Source organism: Metopolophium dirhodum, chromosome 1 (assembly GCF_019925205.1).
Source record: "Metopolophium dirhodum isolate CAU chromosome 1, ASM1992520v1, whole genome shotgun sequence".
Classification (NCBI taxonomy): Eukaryota; Metazoa; Arthropoda; class Insecta; order Hemiptera; family Aphididae; genus Metopolophium; species Metopolophium dirhodum.
This window is the reverse complement of record NC_083560.1, coordinates 56,165,789-56,190,707: the sequence shown is the minus strand read 5'-3', so window position 1 is coordinate 56,190,707 and position 24,919 is coordinate 56,165,789. Positions and strand designations below refer to the sequence as shown.

Here is a 24,919-nt window from a genome sequence, read left to right as displayed (position 1 = left end):
AGTAACACATCGGTCCTCCCAACAACGAAAATGTGGCGGTTCTACATATACCGTGCAGTGACACGAGGAGAACGCAGAGGCGACGGCTGCATATAATATTATTACATATATTATGTATACGTGTTAATACGCGTTAAACATTGTAGCCAATACCGACAAGAAAACAAGCGGCGAATCAGTCTTACTATTTATATACGTATATGCCGCATTCGAGTGCATATTCTTGCAAACAGTAACGTTCTGAGCGATTCTAACGAGGTGATACGTGTTAAGTGTTCATATTTCTAATCATTAATAAACAAGGTCCTAAAAATCCTAAAAACGGATCTCTATAGATTCGATTGCGGCCCGTAGTAATTGATGCAATGATGGCGGTTTCGAAATTAGTGATATACTTTTTTCTCTCAAAACGGGTACATTAGTACCGTATATCATACCTATTACACGATATCATTAACTAATAATTATCCATTTATGTACTCACCACGTCTGGCGTACTCGCCCCGTCTGTGTGTGATGTTGAATCTGCGTTACTACGGCCGTCGTTGTTGCCGTTTGTAGCGCCTCCTAGACCACCTAAGCCTCCAAGTTCAGACATGGACTTTCCACCACCTCCACCAGCTGCTGCTGCGGACGCTGACGACGACGAATCCCGTTCGTCGATTACGAGATCAATTGGCATTTTTCCCTTCAAACAACTGATGTAACGATGACAAAAGTTGTCACACAGTTCATGAACCTGTAAGGAAAAAAAATTATATTTTTAAACGTATATATAGGTACCTACTCGTATAATATATAAATACGTACATCTTTTATTATTATTATTATTATTCACTAGTACGTGTACCGTTATCGTAATATTATTTCGCACGATATTGCGACAGCGGCCAGGCACACACACGCACACATATGTATACGTGACGAAGGGCCGTTAGTTACGGAGGATTATGAAGAATTTTCCAAAAAAAAATAAAATAAGAAACACATGTGTGTGATGGTGTAGTGTTACCACGGCCGTTGCAGATCGGTCACATTTCATGGTTAGACCACACCGTCATATACAAGACGGGTAACATTATTATGTTATAATAATATATATAAATAGGTATAGTGAATACGTTACATGTATGTACAAAAAAAAATAAAATAGTTGACTATCGTCATTATCGGTGCAAAAACCTTAAAAATATTTATCATAGAATTCATTGTCGTTTTTTTTTTTTTTTTTAACTGAAATCATATGTACGATGTACCAACTAGTAGATTTTTTTAAACACTCATAAATTATACTTGCGCCTACTCTAATTTATTGTACGTTATATGTTCATATTTATTCTAATTAAATACTTACTTTTTCTAACTCCAATAGATGAAACCGTAACACCTGAATTGCTTGCACCATCTGTAAAAAAGACATATTTAATGATTTATTAGTCGTTAAACATTTTTTTTTACACTTATAATAAATCACGCCCAGTTGTAACACTAGTTACGTAATAGTAGTAGTTAGTAGTAGTAATATAGTACCTATAATAGTCGTAATAGTAGAAGTTGTAGACTGTAGAATATAGATATATAACATAGAGGTAATGTAAGTAGCTAGTAGTAGTTGTAGTAACATAGTAATAATACATAAGTGTGTAATAAATAGTTTTAAAATTTGATGACGATTTTAAATTAATTTCTTAATTTTTATAACTTATTTAACTATTTTAACACGATAACAAGAATAACTAGTTTTTACTAAATTATAACAAATTATAATACAACTAATTTGTACGGATATATATATATATAATATTCATTCGATAGGTACTAAATATTAATTAACAATTTTTTATTTATTTTTTTGTAAATATTAAACCATCACTATCTGTATATAGGTAGTGATGACGAGCATGGCTTCATAGGTATATAAGACCTGCCGTATGGTGTAATACACACACACACACTACCACCAAGAGACTATAATTCATATTGCCGTCGCTGTTGCCGTCCTCCTCCTAACTACTCTTGTTACAAATTGAAACGTTATTTTTGATTTATATGTAGTGTACGTCATGTTGGTCGTTTTTTATTTAATCCGCGATTATATCGACGCGTGGTTTGGCGGTCGGTAGTTATAATTAATTAACGTGATCGTCGATTCTCGTGTGTTGAAGATTTTTAACGCTGTTGACTGATGCTTGTGTGCGTATTGTCAGTAATTAAATTATATACCCATTTATACAGTTTTTTATGAAAATAATAAAAATTATACGATACATAAGAGTTTAGCTCTATATAGTAGTGGGAACGAGGTCAAACAATTAAAACATTTCTGCATTAAACAGTTTTGATTGGGTATTATTATTTGTTATGCTATAGAAATATATATTATACTATACACCTGTATAATATAAATAGTATAAATATGCTATACTAGAATTTGTAACAACTACTAGAATTTAGAATACTAGATAATAAAATGTAGTTAATCGCTATTTGTGAGGAATTAAAAAATATAATGATCCAACAAGCTTTAACGATACAGATCTATTAGTACTATTACAATAATAAACAAATGAACAACAAAAACAAACATTAGTGTGGTTATACCAACATTATACAAACAATGGTTAATGAATTTAAATTATTAATGCGAGATGATTTATTCATTGAAAAAAATATAATAAATAATAATATAATCATAATTAAAACGTGTACCTATGTCATTCTCATTTCGATTCAAATGCGAGAAAAATCAAGAGAAGAAACCCATATATATATATTACATGTATATGTATGTATATAAGTTAATATATATATATATGTTCACCAGACTCCCATTGTCCAGGTAAACCGGTTTACAATCGCTGCCACATATTTTTTAATTATAAGCTATTTGTGAGCACCGCCGCCGCTTTGCCCTTTGGGACTCTCATGAGTTGGAGACCATATTTTATTTTATTTTTATATTTATTAATATTATACAGTGTATTAAAAAACGTGAAAATGGCGGCGGGCAATCATAATAATGCAGTGGAAAAAGAAATTGACGGAAAAACTATAATAACGTACTTATACGATATTATATATGAGTATTATATAGTAAGTATATTAAGTACAACACGACGCTGTTGGTCTAAAATTAAAAACTCTATTAATAATACGTTTAATTGATCGAATGCCAACAAAATGATGATGGTACATTTATAATAACGAACCGTAGCCAACAACTATACACTATACAACTACTAACCGTAGCGTGTGTGTGTGTGTGATTTTATATTATGAGCATCGTGCACCGGAGGGATATACATAATATTATTTCGTTTCGTTTCATTTTTTTTCGCTTCTCGGAAAGAGAGACGGCGAACACCTTCCACGAATTCGACACACCCTCTACTACAGGTCGGTCCGTCGACTATAGCTGTTACAATATACGTACCCTCGTCGGCGGCGACGACGACGACGACAACGACGACGACAACGGCGCGGACGACGCGGACGACGTATGGTGTTGGAATGTGTAAAAATGTGGAAGAAAAAAACACACACACACGAGCGCGCGACACACACACTAACTCAGAGAGGCCAACAACACATAAGGTCAACAGGATTCCATTTTCCACTCTTCTGCGTTGTGCTATAGCGATGATGATGATGGCGCATATGTTGTGTGCTGCTTTTATATAAGTAGTTGTCCCCCGCAGAGAAACATAATATATGTGTATAAGATATTTAGTGTATATATATATTTAATTATAATTATATATATATAATATAAGTTTACACACGGGAGAAATATTTATATATTATTATATTATATTATATTAATATCGCGTTATTTGTTACGTTGTCTTTGGCCGTCGTCGTTATTTTTTTTTTTAATTTTGTGTCGTATGAGAAATATCGCCGTTGTCCGTTCTTTTTTTTATGTAACTGCAGAGATACGAGTAAACGATACCGCCGCAACATCCTGTTTAAGTAGTATTTTCACGGATCACGATGTCACAATAATCACGGTCCAACAGTTCTCTGGCCCGTAGTATGAATTATATAGATGTGCCACTCTCTATATATATTGGCACCTTCAGTAATTGTTATAGTTTCTGGTCAGTTAGGTTTCTGTTTTTGTGCCGGTTTTAGACACATACCGTGTACGCCGCTACAATTTCCTAATTTTTAGCACCATCGTATAGGATAGGTACACCATCCATAATGTCTTCCATCTCGCCTTAACGTCATTATTTTTATGTGCTATGTAATATTATAATCATTGACGGCAGCGTCGACGGTGCAGGTAATACTCAATTTCCTTCTAGTTTATAGTTACGCCTCATTGCAATTGATCTTTATTTTTTCATCACCAAATTGATCACTACGGGGTTTTTGTGAAATTAAATAATAGTAATAAGACTATACGTCTGTATATTATATTATAGTGGTGAACGCGACACGCGTTTTCCCTCTTGCTTGAATCGCAGTAAGCCGACAGAGATGACGAACACTAACGAGCTGTATTTGTTATATATATATATACATGCATTGTACTAACTCTAATATATTGTTCACTTGACCGTGCAAACGAGACGGCAGGGACAAACACAATAATATTATAGTGGAAGTGCCCAGTATAGGTTTAAGTACATAACTATAAATATATATATATATATATACTAATAATTCCAATAATCACACTTATATGTGTAGGTTTTAGGTACAAGTATACCAGATCTCAAACCAATATAAAATGTTCTAAAAAATCTTAAGGGCCAATACGCAGTAAATTGTATTGTATCAATAAAATACTATGCCTATGTATTGATTGTATTGAATGCGTGTTCAATATTTGAAAATGTCATAATCATTTTGATATTTACTGACGGTTGATAATTGATACAATAAAATTGATTGTGTATGGGGCCTTTTACAACTGTGCTATGCCTATAGCTGCGTCCAGGTAATATACATTTTAAAAACGATGTATGTAGTTGAATCGTAAAAAATCGTAAAAATAATAATATTATTATGTCCTTACCAATGAGTCAACTTCAGCATCAGCCATATAGAACGGTTTCTCTTGACGTATCTAAAACACAATACCATAAAATGTGATTAATTTTCACATATTAAAAAATTTATATATTCGTATAATATTAAGATTATGATTCGTTTTTTTTTGCAGTAATTTTTCTATAAGTAAGTGGTATTCGAATATAATATATTATATTGTAATATATTGTTAACGGTGCCGCCGCTGTCACACATTGGTTATTTTATGGATTGGTTGTTAAAAAGAACAGCAGGTAATATAAGGCTCGACCGTAAGTCGTTTTTCAAATTTATTTCATGATTTTTTTTTTCTCGCATTTTTCGATTTAGCCGTAGCAATAAGCAACAACAATGTAACTGCGCGGATACGATTTTGTAGTCAGCCTTCCAGCCGGTCGGTTGGTCGGCGGGCGCGCGCGGGACGTGGTGGCAGTGGTTTTACGATGCAATTAAACCCGTCGTGGCCGCGGCCGTTGTTGGGGCGCGCGCGCATATTTTTCGCGTCTGTCTATAAATATACATATATATATATATATATATATATATATATATATATATGTATATACGTATATGTACACACACACATCCACAAAATATATAAAATATTTACGTGTGTGAGTGCGCGCGCCGATGTGCGTATAGACAGCTTAGTGCTTACATGCGTAATCTTCGTTTTTTATTTTATTTTATTATGTTTGTCATATTTTTTATTGTTTTATATTATAATAAAAAGCGAGTATTTAGAATTCTTTAACTGCATATTTCAATCAGACAGCGGATGAACTTGAATAATTAATTAACATAATAATATATTAAAAATAATTACGGTTTATGAATTATATATTTGTATAGGTATATACCAGTAGTAATATTACTATATAATGATCTAAACTATATTACTACATATAATATACTGCTGCATGGTGATTAGGCTAATGAAATGGATCTATAAATCTTATAATAATAATAATAATGAAATAAGTATAAGTATAAACCGGGGTGTTTAAGTAGCAATAACAATAAAAATAATAAAATAACACTATGGGGGTAGAAATAGCACCATGCGACTGCCGCGTTTACGAGCCGTTTACATTTAAATGCCGTGGCTACCGCAATAGCAATGAACCTGTGAGACGTCCTTTTTTTTTATTAACGATGTTTTTTTCAACAGATTAATTTTAGAATAATAATTTAATGTGATAATTTTTGACGAATATCTACCATAAAAATAATATGTTCTTTAAAGTATATAAAACGAATTCAATTTCATTAATGTTATACAAAAATATCTGGAAAATTTAGTAAATTGTTAAATTATAATGCATAACCTAACGTTCTAGCCTACAAAATATGTACATTAGTTTCTTTTTTTATGTATTGATCAGGTGCATCACATTATGCTATAGATTTTTAATTATATTTGAAATATATATTTTATTTTGCTTCATAAATTATTATTACATTCAGCAATGCTAGTAAAATATCTGAAAAGCTTTATTAAATATATGAAGATTATATACATGAATTATAATTATAACAAGCATCCTCAACTCTCAAGTAAACAAAGTAATAAGTTGTTTAACACTGAATAAGATTAACAATATGTATATTTAAATTATATCGTAATAGCACTGTAAATTTGAAGGACGCGAATACAAAATAAATCTATGACACTTTAGTTGGGGCTATTTCCATCATTATATAATTACTATAGTTTCTTTAATAACGCCAATGAATTGCAAATAATATTCTAATAACGCTATACAAAATTTATTTTTACACAAAAATAACTTAATTTTAACCGCTTGAAGCTGCGTTTAATTACTTTTTTTAAACAATAATTCATTGTTGTATGCCCTACGCCTGTAAGCGTCAAAGCATATACTATAACACCGCGGTACACGGACTAATTTAATTTTAAAAAGTAAAAACTGAAAATGTTGAGAAATATGAATAAAAAAATACCTTACAAGTACTTTTACAGAATTTGTTGTTGTTATTATTATTATCATTTTTATAACGTTGTATAATATAACCAACCTTTAAATACATTTTAATACATTGTACAATAAATACATTATATATTATATTATATTACACTCTTTCTCAATACCGACTGTTGTTGTCCCGCAACGACCGTGGGACGTTGTGAAGAAATATGTTAAGGTGGTCTAATGGATTTTTTCTCTGATACGGTACACACAATGTACCTTTGGTTTTTTTTTATCCCCAGGATCTTATTATATTACTACAGCTTAAAAAAACTCAAAGATATACGACAACTATACGGCATTAACAACGTAAAGTAATAAAAAAAAAACACATAGTATTATTGGCGAAAACGATGAAAACTAAAATACACAATAGAAATATGTGCATACATATTATTATAACAGTCAATATTATAAAAATATAATTTTTTTCATGATAAGCTCAATTTAAATATTAATATTAATAACAATAAAACTATTAAAGTTATAAAATCTAAAAAAATTCTAATTAATTCAATTCTAATTGCATTCACAATTTAAATAAAATGTATATTTTAAATAATATATCATAATATAAAAGTAGATATTAAACACCGCTCATTTTACAACAGTTTATAAAAACGTATGGCAGTAAATAAAAATTCAAAACGTCTAAAGCCGCCTTAATATGTTTATTAAAAAACAAAAACAGAATACTACAAATATGGATAGACGATGAACAATGATCACTAATACTAAAAAAAAAAAAAGTATATAATATATAATTTATTATAACGATTATCGATATCGTTATTATATATATATATAGTATTTATACGTGTATTTACAATCGTCATCGTATGCGAATATAATTTAGTTGAGATGTATGATTTTTTTTTTCATCGTTCTTTGGCTCGAATTCATAACTGAGAATATATAGTTACTGAAGAGCTGCAATACACGGGTTATATTGATTTTTTTATTAGTAATAACCAGTTTCTAATGTACAAGTACAACTAAAACCACATTTTACACAAATGCACTTTTTAGTTTTTTTATGAAAAGTATCACAAACCCTAATCGTTTTGAAACTTATATAAGTGTTATATTATTTTATTATACTTAGTGTTTTGTACGCTGTACTCTATTCGAATAATTAGTAATTACTAACTTTTACTACCTATAAAACTTTAATTTTACCACTACGGAATTGTTACCTATATTAAAATTATTATTTGGACTATGTAATTTATTGTAGAAAATGCTGAACGATTATTTGAACTCGGTAGGTAATAACTCTTCGAAAAATAATTAGATAGGTATGTACAGAAAATGAATTAAGGTTTTGTTGCCTGGTGTAAGATATTTAAGTAGTTATAAAAAATCGTATTAATGGGTTTTATAGAACAAAATATCCGCGAACTGTTTCATTATTTTTTACTAAGTGGTCAATAAACCCAGGTATTAATGAACGTTTAATATAAACATATTATACTACATTAATGGCTTTTAAAAAATGATTATAATAGGAACGAGTTAAAAATACAAAATAAATGTATTAATTAATATCGTAGATGTTCATTCTATGCAATTAATTATAAATAAAAATTAATACACAATAATGGAATATTATATATGATAATATCGTTACGTACGTAATATCTATAAAAATATTACATTTTTATATTTTATTGTGGCAAGCTGAGTTCACCGACATCACTTAGTCGATCGTATTTTATATAGGTGTGTTATTTTGTCACGTTTTAAATAATGTAACGTCGCATACCCATCTAATATATTATGTTGTAATTCGTTATTATTACGCGAATTTGTTAAAATTGTATGTTAATTTCATCTTATGTGCTGTACAATGTTATGAGATAATTAATACAATTTCCCATACATTAACGCCCATTTGTGATATGATAGTTTTAATATATTTCTAATATCTGCTTTGTCTGCAGCAACGATAACGGTGAACGCCCTATTATAATTCGGACAAACGTGCCATCGTGATTTTTAAACAAAAAACCGTCGATCAATAGAAATAGCAGAAATAGAAAAAAAAATTATTTTTTTAGATAACATAATATATTATTACATTATTATATGTTATACTAAATGTGACGTCCTGTTTTCTGTATATACCTACATACAAAACAGCCTCCGCCACAGATCAGACTATTACTGCCTACCACTACAACTACTACTACTATTACTACTACTACTACTACTACTACTACTACTACTACTACTACTACTATGGTGTGAACGCATACAACTATTTTCACTCGCACTAATACACACGCACGCGTGCGCGCGCGTGACTGTAGCAGCACGTAAAAAAGTACTAAATAAGCGAGTGAGTAGCAGCGGCGGCGGCCAAGCTATGAGTGTGGTGGCCTCGCTTTAATTATCATATGATTTAATGTATATATGTGTGTGTGTGTGTGTGTATTTGTTGCAGCAGCCGACCATTCGGCTTTACGGGACACTGGTGCGATGGGTTCCCGTTTAAAACGATGCGAAATATATGTATAAGTATACAACTAAATACAAAATTGCAGGATATTATTATATTAATACACCAAATTTGACCGTGATCGATTGCTTACACATTCTATAAGTCGAAGAAGATCCCAATAATTGGTTTTTAAAACGAGAAGAGTACCTCTATCACACGAATAAGTTATACCACCGCCGCACTGCACCGACTGCGTAAAAATGTAGGTTAAGGTTAAAGCGGTAAACTCGACTATAACTGAAACCAATGTGTACGATATATATTATACAGAAACGATTTGGAGAGGAGATCGTTGTGTTATAAATTATAATATACGCACGCGACTGTATTTAAAACTCGATAATAATATGTTTATATATATTATGTACACGCCGAAGACAGACAGAATACTGGTGTGATATAATTTCTGTAAACAAATGAGCCTATGCAAGTGGGAAACAGCGGTATAGTCGATTTAAACTGAAGTCATTTTTTTTCTTTTCAACACAACCCCAAACCTAATGTGCTGTACATTATTATTTTTAGGTCAAAGAATCTGACGCATCCCTACGTGTTTTTAATGTATACAATAAGTCACATATTGAATATATATAATATATATTCGACACGCACAGTATACCTAATCCGATTAACTCAGCATTCGTGTGAGTACGACAACGACGTCGACCTCCCAAAAAGACGATAGAAGCAAAAAAAAAAAAAAGAACTAAACATAGGGAGAGAATTCATGGACCCAACCCTAAAACCCGGGTAGTGAAAAGAAAAGACCATGAATGCATCTGCACAGCGGGCAACAACAATCAGCCAGCCACAAGGTAAAAAGAACATTATATTATATATATATACATAAAAAGGGAAAGAGAAAACGAGAATTTGTATGCCACCTTAACATACCTGAATACTCAGAAAAACGTGAAGAAGAATCGAAATACTATTGTATAGGTAGTACAATAATATTCAACATTTTAGGTTAAAATATATATATTTTTTTTAAATAAAAATGAAAGATAAATAACAGCAGTTTAGAATATTTGTCAAGTAGTTAAATAGTTATTCATTTATAATACTAGAAAACAAAAAAAATTATTTAAATTTTTAAAGGAATACATTTGTTTAGAAAATAAACGAATTTTTATTATTTATTTGAATACCTACCGATCATACAGATTATCTATTAATCAAATATAAACGAAATACTATTATATTATTATAATAAACTTTATATACACACTATTAAGTTAAGATATATTTTATATACAATTAAGAAAAAAAGTTATTTTCATAAACAATTTGTTAGATGAATGAAAACTACATACAGAAACAACAGTGGATAGTGGTGAATATGGCGGCAATAAATAACATCGTTAATCGTTCTACAAAGTAAGTGGCTGGGTAGAGGTAGACTAAACAAGGTATCTTCTACAACCATGCTGACGGTTATCTAATGATATATAGAAGAATGTTTAAACTAAGATTATATTACTGTATTTAAAACGAATATTTCAAAAGATTGCGTTTTTTGAAGCGTCATAAATTTTTATTTTTATTGGCATAATAAACATATTATAATAATTATGATAAAGATGATTAAAATTACCCATCAAAAACCTAAAAGAACACTGCGCTAACAAAAGGTTTTTATAACAGTTGTTTAAAAGAAAATCGAATATTTTTAATTCTAAATACTCATATTCAGTTAGATAGTATAGTTGATTATCAACTTTTGATTTTTGGAATGCATCCACTAAAACTAAAATACGCTTGCGTGAGTTGTTCTAAAAATAATTGTATTTATATGTATATATATGTATACACTTATATAATGTGTCTTATAAACATTGATGAAAGGTTGCATAACTTTGATAAGTACCAACTAGAATTTGTTTATACGTATAATGTATATTAGTATATTAGGTATAACAATTTATAAATTCGTTTTTAACACAATTGGTTTTTTGGAGAAGCCGAGTAAATATAATTTATAAAACTGTAATATTTAGGTACTATATATAAAGGTACTAAATAATATAGATTAAACACCAATAACTATTTTGAAGAAACAACATTGTTAATACCTCTCCCATCAAAGTGTATTTTATACATAATATGGGCTATGAGAAGATTTTGATATTTGTTTCAGGGTATTATAGAGAACACATAATCTGAGATTGTTAGAACGTATAAGTATTGAGTTCAAGTTTATGACGCGGTAAATAAATAGACAGCTCTTGGGAATAAATGTAATACTCAGTTTAAAGTACTCGTATAAAAATATTTTTTAAAAAAAAACATTTATGTAAGTAATGATAATAATAATAGTAATAATAATAATAATAATAGCAGCTAAGACAAGTTTATACGTCATCTCCTTTTTAAAATCACCAACGACATTATTATTATCGTTATTATTATAAAAAAATATATAAGTATAATATATAAACAACATTCCAAGCAACAACGTCAGTCGGACCTCTATATGTTTTTTTTTTTATTATATATAAATTATTTTTATTAATATTGTTATTATTTTATTTGTCTAATTTTTTTTACTGTACACGGTACACTATAAAAATTAGAAATTGTTCAAATTTTAATTCATAATGAAATAATTTTAAATCAGTTTTCTTTTACGATCATTACAAAAAAGTAAAAACATGCATGCGCAAAAGACAAACAACAGTATTTAAATCCGCTTTTAAAACAAATATTACGAACATTATTTTAATCAAGTAGAAATCATAATAATAATATTAAATTAAATTAATCAAACGCACCTATCCACGTTAAGTATAATATAATATTGTATTTAGGGGTTGTCTTCCATCGCACCACTTTCGCGGTATATCGTCACGTGCCACTATATATACCCACTACCGTTAACTCCTGGGTATCCGCCCTAAACGACGCGAGTGTGTCGTCGTGTTTTTGTAATATCTATAATTATACGGCCTATAGTACGATAGAACATAGGCCTACTATAAAATTACACACATGGTCATACGCAATCACGTAACACGGCAATCACTACCGCTAAACGACGCGGCCGGCCCATTTTTTTTTTTGTCAGAACATAGTCTTCTCACTAAATGGTACGCGCGCGCCTCGTAAAACGTGTGCAATTTACTATATACGCCAAAATAGCCCAAGGGTCCTGCACTATATACATGCTACACACACAAACACACACAATTTATATTTTGGCCAGACGTTCTTCCCTCTAATCACCTCCTCCTATAACACAACACCTCCGTCACCTCAAAAATACAATACAAATTATTTTTCGAGGGTTGTAAATAATAAGTACACAACGGCGGTGGTGGGTTCCGATAACGCGTATGGACTACGTATCGGTAAATTGTTTGTTTTTTTTTTTTTTTTTGGAACGACGCAAATATACTATATACCTATACCTAGGTCTATATATTATAGTTTAATAGTAAATAGAGTGCATCGCGCGGTGTGTGGGACACGTGAACTCGGACGACCCCGCGTTAATCGAAATCGTGTGCCACGTAGGCGGTGTAGGTAGGTATACCTAAAAGGGAGGATATATAGGGAGAAATCAATCAATCAATATAATATTTTAAAAATATAATACTGTTGTGGTATACTAGGCAGGCGAAGCGTTATTCGAAAAACGACGGCCGACGAGCACGGCGTATCCGATTCTATGTATTATTACCAATATAGAAATAAATAATTTTGAAAACAAAACGATGCCGCAGACACTGCAGCTAGGCTTTTATTTACAAACGGCCGCGGTGCGGTGTGTACACCACCTGCGGCTGCAGTGTACGCGGCTCGCAAGGAGCGCTTAAAGTCTTAAAATGTTACACGCGCACTAATAATATTATAGAATTAAAATATTACCTGTTTGGAAAACACGGCGATGTCTTCGTTGAAGGACTCGGACGAGCACACGTCACCGCCCGCTACGCCTGGATCCCGGGGCGTGCACGTGGCAAGTTCGCATTTTTCAAATATTAATGCCAGGAGCGGGAACAGCGGGTGCCTAAAAAGGGGACGGTAAAAAAGAACACACGACAATTAATACACAATGGCTAATGTTTGGTAAATAAGAAAATATTAATGTGAGTGCGGTGGTATTGTGTGTTGTTATATTAATTATTATACCAATAATATACAGCAGGTACACTTTAATGTACCTACGCGGTCGCATTATCGCCGCACTATATATTTTATATACAAACGGAGGCGGTCAAGAATAACAATAAAGGTGTACCCGGTGTGTGCGTATAATATAACGAACACGAAATATTTGATTTAAATTAACGTTGAACACGCGAATATCACGACAATGTAAAAATATAAAAGTAAAAAAAGGAAACCGTTTCGACGACTTACGAGCCAGAAAGCATGTATAATAATACCTATATATACATAATAGTAATATAGTAGAAGCGACGAAACGGAATTCGATATACTTACACCGAATGGATATAGAAAACAATTTTAGATTGCGCGTATATCATATTATTATTATTAATTTGTTACCTAATATACGTCCCAATTTTTTTCACGTTGTCTCGTCAAAGAAATAATAAAAAGTATGTTATGCGCGGATTCGTTGGAAAAATAAATCATAATAATAATAATTATAATTCATAATCAGTCGGTTGCCGTACGACGACGATAACAATGATTATTATTATACCGTACAAGCGTCGTGAAATATAAAGAATACTTAAACGGAATAAAACAATATTATTATGAAGACAACTGCAGCAGGCCAGCGGGATATATTCTCGCAGCGCGGTGAGTTGATGTTTTTCAAACACCTTATGAAATATTAAAATATTATATTATTATTACGATGTATAAGGTACGCGATCCGTAAACACGCGAACAAGAGTTATTACTTATTAGTCAGTAATCAAAAACGATAGACGGAAAATAAAAACAGACTATCATTATTATTCCGAGTATATATTTACGGCGCACTATCGAGTCGTCGAGACCCAGTGAAAAACCCGATCGTGTTCACAAAAGAACTGGACTGCGTGTTGGAGGGAAAATGATCAAATGCTCATGGTCGTGGTAGAAGAGTGGTTTGCGCAAGGAGATTCCAAACGTTTCGAAAACCAAACGGAAACATGCCATCACTCGTACAAGACGTGATATTATTATATACCACAACTGCCGCGTGTGGTCCGACAGAATTTTCTTTTTATTCACTCGACAAGAATTGTAAATTATAAAAACGATTTCGCGAGTAATTATTAATAACCGCCTATAATCACGCGGTGAAGTAGTTGAATTTTTTCAACTGTTAGGTAGGTACCTATATTATATTATGGTAACACGCACGGACCACGATGGTTAGCAGGTATAGCACCTTAACGGCGGTATCGCGGTGATTTACGCGACGCAGTACTCTACAGACTTCCGTCTTTTATGGACTTCTGAAAAACTTTTTCACACACAACACATGGCTACCACCACATTATACCAGTGACTTACCCGTAAATCGAATCCTTGTCACGTTTCTGTGCTTCGGGCACCACCACGGACGCACCACCGGATGTGTGATTGTTGGCGGGCGTACCACCGCCGGCGGCCGGCGATACATGGTTCGGCGGTGTGGCGGCCGCTGCGGCCGCGGCCGCCGAATGGAACATGGCCGACACAGGGTGTTGCTGTTGCTGCTGTTGTTGCTGCTGCTGTTGCTGGAGGTGCGCTGCTTGCTGTTGCTGATGGTGGTGGTGGTGCTGTGCGGCTGCGGCCGCGGCAGCCGCTGCTGCCGCTGCGGCCATGTTTTGGAGGCCCCGATGGGCGAGATGCTGTTGCTGTTGGTGTTGGTCGTACATGCCGCCGGAGCCGGCGAGCCCAAGTCCACCAGGCACTCCGCCACCAGGCACTACGCCGGGTGGCACGACGCCGTTACCGGCTGCGGCCGCGGCGGCCGCACCGACTACCGCATCCATGTACTGTTGCTGTTGTTGCTGTTGGTGTATGCCCGGTTCGTCGTACTGCAAAACCGAAAAGGAACGCGCACACACAAACAACACAAACGTTTTAATAAGGTACGGTAATGATGGTATAATAATAATAATTATAGGTAGGTAGGTAGGTATTATAGGTATAACGACGGGCAGTAATAATAATAATGTGTATAACATTGTACAGAGCTACAATAGATAATCATTATTATTATTATTGTAGTTGTTGTTGTTTTTATTGTTTGTTAAGTATTATTCATTGCAACATAAATTTAAATGTAATCGTTGGATTTAATATATAAAAATAATTTTTGTAATGTCAGCTCTTAAAAAAAAATAACAATGATCGATATACCCGTAATGAATAAACAAATGTTTTAAGCTACCTTATATACTTATGCACAGAAAGGCACCTATACGCTACTTTAAAATCTAAACTCATTACACTAATTAATTATAATATTACATTAAATAATATATTATTGTGTATACAAGGGGGCGTATAATTAAAAGTACCAAACCAAATTAATGTAAATGGCAAAGTAGTTTGTGGATTTTAAAAATAAAACATGTTTAGTGATTTTTGATTTCAATTTTTTCTAATTTATAGGTAGGTGCAATTAATTTATTATTTTATGTGAACCCAAGGAGTTCATGCATAATTGTAAAGTAACAATTCATAAAATATTCACACGTTTTGAAGGAAAAAATCACATAACAGTTGTATATTTCAAAACACCATATGTCTTGTAAGTATACGCCTCACCCGATATAATATATTATGATATAATACATGGAAATGTTTAATATCATGTCATAGTGGTATTATGACAATCACTTTTTTAATAATGATTTGACAATAAAAGTATGCATTACAATAAAGATAAAAGTAATTACAAGACATGTGATATTATATTTCAGATTTCTATCATATTCGAGTTCGTTATAAAATACTGAAGTATGACACTCAAAATTATTTATAAAATTTACAAACATATACCTATAAATATAATAATGGCAACTTTATATTGTTATGGATCTTGTTATTTTGTTAAGTTTTTATAATTTATCGTCGTAGATACATTATACATTTAAATATTATTCATGCTTTATTATGAGAATCAATTTGTCTAATTGTATTATAAAAAAAATACTGCAATAACATGTATATCTGGTACATACATCTACACACAGATCAAATAATTAGGTACTTGCTAATTATGTGTGATGTGTATTACTAAATAAAAAAATATGTTTGTTTTAGATAAATATTTTAATATACCTATATAAGAATATTACTTTTTAAAATAAAAATACTTGTTGTAAAATGTTGTAATGAATATTGCATAATGATTGTTTATAAAAAAATATGTTACAAAATATAAAATAATAACTTTAATCTTTGAATATGGATTATAGTATAAGTTTACACTAAATTAGTATAAAATAAATCTGATTTATTTGTATATTATAATTTCATAGCTGATAGCATATGGCTTATAAAAACAAGTAAATAAAAGAAGTAATACCTATCATTTTTCAAGATTCAATTGATTATTATTATTTTGTTTAGTAATAATTCTACACATAGGTACATAATATTATTACATCAGTGTTCAATATGAAATATAACATTATTTTCCTCAATATTAGTGTTATTGAAATCCAATTAACTACATTTTATAATATAATTTAAATGCAAAAAATGAGTTTTATAATTATTTTAATAACTGTTTGAAGTATGAACTTTTTTTTATGATCTATATGGAAATAAAAATTTGCATGAAATACATTATACCTACCTACAATTAAAACGTCGAAATTTTTGATCGATTGATGATAACCCGGGGCCACATTTATAATGATTTATTATTATTTAAACGATTTCGTAGAATCAGAGCGGTAAAATTATGATTAGGTAATATTATATAAATATAATGAGTAATTAGATGACGACGAATTAAAAGAATACCAAAGGCGGCTGCCGTGGCGATAGTATAAAAGTTGTAATTGCGCCAGCAGCGGGCGTGCTCACTACATCAAAGGTTTTATTCGCTTTAGCCATCGCGGTTGCTATTAATTATGAATTATAATTAATAACAATAATAATTTCCTAGTATATGACCCGAGTAACCTAAACTATTTCACGCTTAAGTATAATCGATCTATTATGCAGAGTAATCATTATTAATTATTTGGTAATATATCTGATATAGGTACCTAAACCTAAATATAATTTTTTAAAGAGATAACCATAGTTATTATAATAATAATTAATACAATAATTATAATAACCAATATTTATATTTAGTAGGTAAGTGAAGGTTTTATTGGTTTTATGAGTATGTATTTGTATTTAATTTTAAGTGTGCTCATCAACGTTTTATATGGGTCAACTGATATCTATTATATAGATATAAATGTTGATATATACCTACTTTGAATCACCAATTTTACAACATTTTATTGCTATAAATAAAAATATTCTAAATATTAATGACCAATGATTATTACTAATACAAATCAGAGTATAAGTTAATTTGGAAAATTGTTTGATAACATTCAAATAGGTTATAACATTAGAAGAAAAATATTATGCTTCATATCAGTTTCAGGTAAATATCTAATCTAATCTAATCATTAATCATCAATAAAAAAATATTGATTTCATGAAACCTAGATAAAAATTAAATATGTTTTGAATAGATGGACTTTTGAATAATTTATTAGTAGGTAGAATATAAATATTTTTAAGTTTCAATAGTTAAAAGCTTGATTATATTTTATATCAATTTGTTACGCTCACAATAACCGTTTTAGTTGTTTTGAATTAAAATTGTTTACTGTATGGTACCTAATAAATATTTGAAACATGATGTAAAATTATATATAATATACATAATTAAAAAAGAAAACTGATCAAGTATTATGTTTTATTATAAAACACGTCAAAACTTATTTTACAGAATTTGAATTGTATTTTTAAGCTTTTTACACGAAATAATAAATATATAGGTACCTATTATTTTATAATTTGATATTAAAATGTACATTGCCACATAGGTATATGTATAGATTTAATGAATAGCTACATTAATTTATATGTAAATAATATTTATTTACCGTGATAAATATAAAATCCTGATTAATTTTATTGAATATTGATGTTATTTTTGTTGTGTATGTATAAAATTATAAGTCAATGACCTATTGATAATCAAGTTATAAGGATATTATGGGTTGTTAAAAAAAGATATCGATAAAAATTGGAATGTTCTAACTTCTTATCTAATGTAAAAATCTGAAGTCAATATAATATCACATTTTGATGTCTTATAATCCGAGGAATATTTTACTATTTTATAAAATAGTAGAGTCAATAACCAATATGTATTCAACTAGAAACTAGTCCATACGAATATTTCAAATAAACAAATTTACTATCCAGAAAATGTCACTTTAATATTCACCGACGTCAATAATAAAATCAATTATTTTAACACGTTACTAGAATATCAATAAATTATGATCCGATAAGGATTTATATTTTCTCATTTTGTAAATCTAGAAGTAAGCATATTTTTAAGTTATAGGTTCAAAATCTACTTGCAATGAATTATTATCAATTTAATTTATCATATTAATGATTCACTCGTCATACAATCATACATTTTAAACTATTATCAAACATACAATTGTATGTAAGACGATAATGTGAATGCCTTAACTTACTTACCCACCTACCAACTTATTCTTAACTTCTATTATTAATTCTTAACACTAAGCATAATAAATATTTTATATCGAAATAATGTGTGTGTAAATTAACAATAAATTCCTATAAAACTACAAAATATATGCGTTATATAGCTTATACGCGATTATAATATAAAATAAATATACCTTCTATGAAATAATGTAGGTAAAGTTAAAATCTAGAATGTTAAAAAACAATAAAACGCCTATTATTTAGTATTAAAAGTATTAAACGGCTATTGAAATAATTTAACGCATCGCTATTCACTCTATACACCTATTTTCTGATGTAAAATCTTATGTCGAAATGTATTTTAAGAGGTGTCGTTTTCGAACTTCGAAAAACAAGTATTGCGCGCACGTATTATTATAGGTAGTAAAAACTAAACATAAACTAAAGTTATATATCTAAATTACGGATTAGAAATTAACGTATCATACCTATTATTTATAGGTGGCTTAATAATAATTACTAATATGTATACACAATACGTGACAACAAAATTACATCAGTGTCGAAAATAATATGTTGTGCGTATTGTTGTTGCGTTAAAAGATCCATGACAGCAAATAATTCTTTTAACACAAAACGTTGTCGTTGTTTTTTTAATACATAATATTATTAGTTTATTACATTTTACAACAAGCAATGTTTTTTTTTATTTAAATTCTTAAATTTATACATTAACCGTAATATTCATACAAATATAATATAATTAGGTACATGTGTACAGACTTATCATATTATATTGTTAAGTTTAAATGTTTAATTAACCACAGTAACTATATTTCTTATAATAAATTATAATAATATATATTGTTTAAGATGAAACGCGAACAAATTGTAATAACAATAACAATATTAATAACAATAACCACAATAATTGTACACACACATTATTCTGAGCAAAACATAATACGCACCATACACGGTAAACCTATTATTCAGAGTATTATAAAAAAAACCCGCAAGTATACCTAACGTATAAGTGACGACGGCGGTGGGCGGTGGCGGCGGCAGCGTTAAGACAAAAGTGACAAAACGAAGGAATAAAAATAACAAAAGCCACATGGCCTCGGTTCGTACACGCTAGCACTTCAAAGGGTGGTATTATATAGTGGCGTTATGTAATACATAGTCGTGGTATAGACCGTTTTATACGTACGCGGAGTACACAATATACAAAAAACACTAAACACATTGTTCACGATATAGTTGTCGCCGAGACGTATAATAATATTATATTAGTTATTATGATTTACAGTATCATTAAACGACCAATACATACCTATTATTATTGTAATAATAATATAGAGGTATGGGTACGTTTTATTGACGAGGTTATTGATGATAACGTCCCAACGGAGTAAGTACCTATACCACAACCGCGTTATTAATAGTCGATCGAACGTTTCGCATACTATGCGGGCTTAATACATTATAATCGCCGTCATATTAACTAAGAATGTCGCATAGACGAAAATGAAACTAACGCCGCCGCCGTCGCGAGTCTCAATGCCGAACACGCGACTTTTTAATTAGATTATTATTATTGCAAAATAATATTGTTCAGTACGAATAAAAATAACATATAACCCATTCGTGTATACAAATATAATATACCGGACTGAGACCGCGGACCGGTACGTATTATGTTTTCTTCATCATTATAATTTTTTAGTCTATATTAATATTAATAATATCGTACACAATTATTATAGATAGGTATAATTATATTTCTATATAATATTTTAATCTTAAGTAGATATAAAAACGCACAATAATACATACATAAACACTCACCCTGGGTTGAGCCATGTTGCTGGAGGAGTCGCTGCTGCTGTTGCTGCTGCTGCTGCTGTTATTGATGTAGTTGTTTATCGCCGTTGTGGCTGCTTTTGTATACTAACAGTAGACCGTTTAAAACTATTACTCTGTATGTAAACCACTGCAACCAGTTAACACGATGTTGAAAATATTTTATAAAAATTAAGCTTATTCGAAAATATATGAATTTTAGCTCGGTAGGTATATACGTTGCAGTATCAACAACAAAACGGCGAGAACGACAGAAATACAAAAATCATTGCAAGTAGGTACAGTATGTGAACGTTAATACCGTATAATATACAGATGTATAATTGTCAATGCGTTTACAGGAAGTTGCAGCTGTCGTAAACGGATTTCAACAGGAAAAAGAAATATACTTTTTGTAAAAAATATTCATTTAAAACGAGCGGCGGCACACTCGTAAATAGGTGTAATAGAGGTAATCTATATTTTTATTGAAAAATGATAATATTAATAGTATGATCGACGACGACGACGACGACAGCGGCGGCGGTGGCGACGGCGGCGGCGCGGCGGTTATTATCTTTCGCAAAGCGGCGTATTAACTACTACGGCGACGGCGGCGGCGGTGGAGGCGGCGGCGACGACGGTACGATAACGGCGGTGGCCACTACTGCTTGTGCTCGATACGTTGCTGCTGCTGCGGCTGATAGTGCTGCTGCTGCTGCTGCACGTCAGCTGATCGGGACGTCGCATTTCGGCGCGCAAAAACGTGCAGTGTACGACGTGCCCCGTCCGATGCGGCGTATCTTGTCGTGGTCGTCGCAGCAGCAGTACAGAAGTTACGGTACAGTGGTGGGCTTCGTGTATACGGGTATGACTATGTTGCTAGTCGTACCCCAGTGACGGTTGTGGCTGCGGTGTCGATCGTAGGTGGTTGATGTATCTCGTCTTCCCGTTGGATCTCAGGCCGGGAGAAAAAACTTTAACCAGCACGCGCAAACACCACACGCGCGCACACACTCAAACACACACACACACACGTACGTACGCGGTGTGACGTGCGCGTCTTACACGAAAGACGGACGGACCGCAGGTAAAACGACTGCTCCGTCTACCGTATACAATAATATTAAATGCGGTGGGACCGAAAAAAAAACACACACATACACACACGTAGTACTCACACGCGGAAAACACACAGTCACGTAAACGCGCGCGCGTTATTATTATTATTATTTTTTCCACACGGGCGAAGATCGCAACGAACGAGCGCGCGCAACACACGACGAGTCGAATACTAAACTGGACGACGGACCGGCTGTGTCGCGTAGTGGCGGCGGGCCCGTGTTCACGACGGCGGCGGGCGTACAGAGTGCGCGCGCGAACGGTTTTCGGTGTGGCGGTGGATGCGGCTGCGGCGCGGCGGTGCTGATGATGACGCTGTGGGACAGGTCGGGGTGGCGGGACGGGGCCTTGCACGCATGTGCTCGGCATCACCGAGTGGGCGTGACGGACGCCGCTTAAGACCGCCCAACGTGCGGCAGTCACGTGACAAAAATGGAGCCTCACCGCCGCCCGTGCCGTCACCCGTCGTCGACCGTCCGTCCATCCGTCCGTCCGTCCGTTACGCGCGCACAGTTCGTCCGTCCGTCCGCACGGCCTAACCGGCCGCGGCGACGGCAGCGGTGGCCGCCGCCCGAGCCCCGCGCCCGATGGCCTGCCACCCGAACTACGCACAACTGACATGCCCCACCCCTATTTCCCCACTCACCATCCCCTCACGACCCATCCGACAGACAACACACCGTACCTTTCCGCCGCCGAGCTTTGTTGTGCGGCGGTTGAAAAGTTCGATTTCGGTCGTGTGCTATACGTACATGCCGCGAGCGCAAACCGGACCCGTCTATTATCTCCGCCCGCGGAAATCAACACGACACGCTCTTTTGTCAATACCCACCGTGGTGGCGGCGCTTTTTTCCGTTCTGCCGCTAAACTTACCGAACGAAAATAAACTGCCGCACAACACGTTATGTTTTAATTGTTATAAATCAATCGACTACCTACGCGTACATTATATAGTATACTATTACGCCGTCGTCGTGATGTATATAGTGTATTATAGTATAATATTATCCTCGTCAATGTTTAACAGATATTGACTTAGCACCTACCATATCTGTATAAATATAATTAATAATTATATATTATTTTGTATTTAATCTAATACTGATTACTCAGCAAATACATATTTTATATGATTTTATATTTATATTTGTGTACACAGTAGTTTTATAATGCGAGCGTTGTACCTTACGCGCAGATATTATAATATTATTATAATATGTATTTTAGGTACCCGAGAACGACCCGACCATTATATTATTCAGCGTGTTTATTCGAAAGAACCACTCGAAAACCCCGTCTCAAATGCTGTTATAATAATATAATATAGGTACACATTGTTGTAGGTATCTATTTATTTCTGCGAATATATACACTTTACTGCACACCACATAATGTATAATATATACAATGAGACGAAGAAGCGAAGCGCATCGATAAAGATCTATCCGTCACTATTGTATTTTTTTAACACGTTGACATATTCTGGTCGAACAGAACATGGTTCGACATATTAATATATTACCATATAGGTACACTTATACACACGCGTTAAATTTAATTCGCATATAGATATTATACATAGACTTCGATTTATCATTTATAGGTATTATATTTCGTCTGATGAAACCTGTGACATTCATATTATTATTATTATATTATATATAGGTATCTATAATATTGCTATATAGCAGTCGTCTATGCGTGTTTTTATTGGAACCTATATAGGTAGGTATTATAAAGCATATTATACATAGAATTGATTTAGAAATAAGTACTTAATGTGTAGATATATAGGAAGGTAGGTAGGTATATACCATAAATATATTTGTACACTTATTCAGCTATTCGTATTTATGTATACGATCGGGGACAAGCCCCTCGAATGTTTGTACTGTTTTACGCGATATTTTTTACACCTATATAATATATAGACCAGTTCGTAATATACAAGTATAATAAATGCCCTAGCTATGTATATACTGTATAGTATATATATATATATAGATTATTATAAGCAGTACTTATATACATACACATCATATACGCACACATATTATATAATATATATATATATATTGAAATAATATATTAATCCCACCTCCGACGTTAACGCCAATGACGACGACGCCACATGCACACACACGCGCGCGCGTTCACACCACTGCTAAACACCTGGCTACCCCGTCGGCGGCAATCGATTTTCGCCACCGCCGCTACTCTCTACTCTTCTAAAACCACCACCGTCGTCGTTGTCGTCCTTTGGTTATCGCCTCCCTTTCATTCACTCACCCTCTCTCTCTATCACTCTCTCTCTATTACTCCCTCTCACTCTTTCTCTCTCTCTCTATCTCTCTCTTTCTCTATCACTCTCTCGTTCTCTCTCTCTTGCTCTCATGAACTATATACGTGTGCAACCCGTAGCTGCCGGTTGGCTCACTCGTGAAGACCTCCAGCCCGATCTATCTTTGCTCTTTATCTCTACACCTACAGGTATATAGGTACGATATCCATTTAGATACGATTTTTTTTTCTCACTATAGGTATACCATTTAATATTTACGATATATGGCTATATGTATATATAATATATAATATAATATATCGTATATTATAGGTATAAATAGTCGCATATATTAACAATAAATGCAATACCATATAGTTGAGGGTGTAGGTAATATTATTTGTATCTATATGAATATAGAAACAAATAATATATATACTCAATAAAACTATACATATATATATAACA

At 32.6% G+C, this 24,919-nt stretch overlaps 1 protein-coding gene across 3 annotated transcripts in view; it reads right to left on the bottom strand.

Annotated features, from left to right (window-relative positions):
- Positions 1–22,415, bottom strand: part of LOC132937050 (homeobox protein homothorax) — a 102,519-nt gene extending 80,104 nt beyond the window's left edge. The window contains exons 1-6 of one of the 3 annotated variants that reach the window (XM_061003878.1): positions 21,043–22,415; positions 15,016–15,524; positions 13,405–13,546; positions 5,027–5,077; positions 1,355–1,405; positions 485–739 (exon numbers count right to left, since the gene is read on the bottom strand). In XM_061003878.1, the coding sequence (XP_060859861.1) occupies positions 485–739; positions 1,355–1,405; positions 5,027–5,077; positions 13,405–13,546; positions 15,016–15,524; positions 21,043–21,069 (1,035 nt within the window). In that variant the 5' untranslated portion in view covers positions 21,070–22,415. The remainder of the gene's footprint in view (positions 1–484; positions 740–1,354; positions 1,406–5,026; positions 5,078–13,404; positions 13,547–15,015; positions 15,525–21,042) is intronic. The other 2 variants (XM_061003879.1, XM_061003880.1) reach the window with 2 other exon arrangements.
- Between the last annotated feature and the right edge of the window lie 2,504 nt (positions 22,416–24,919).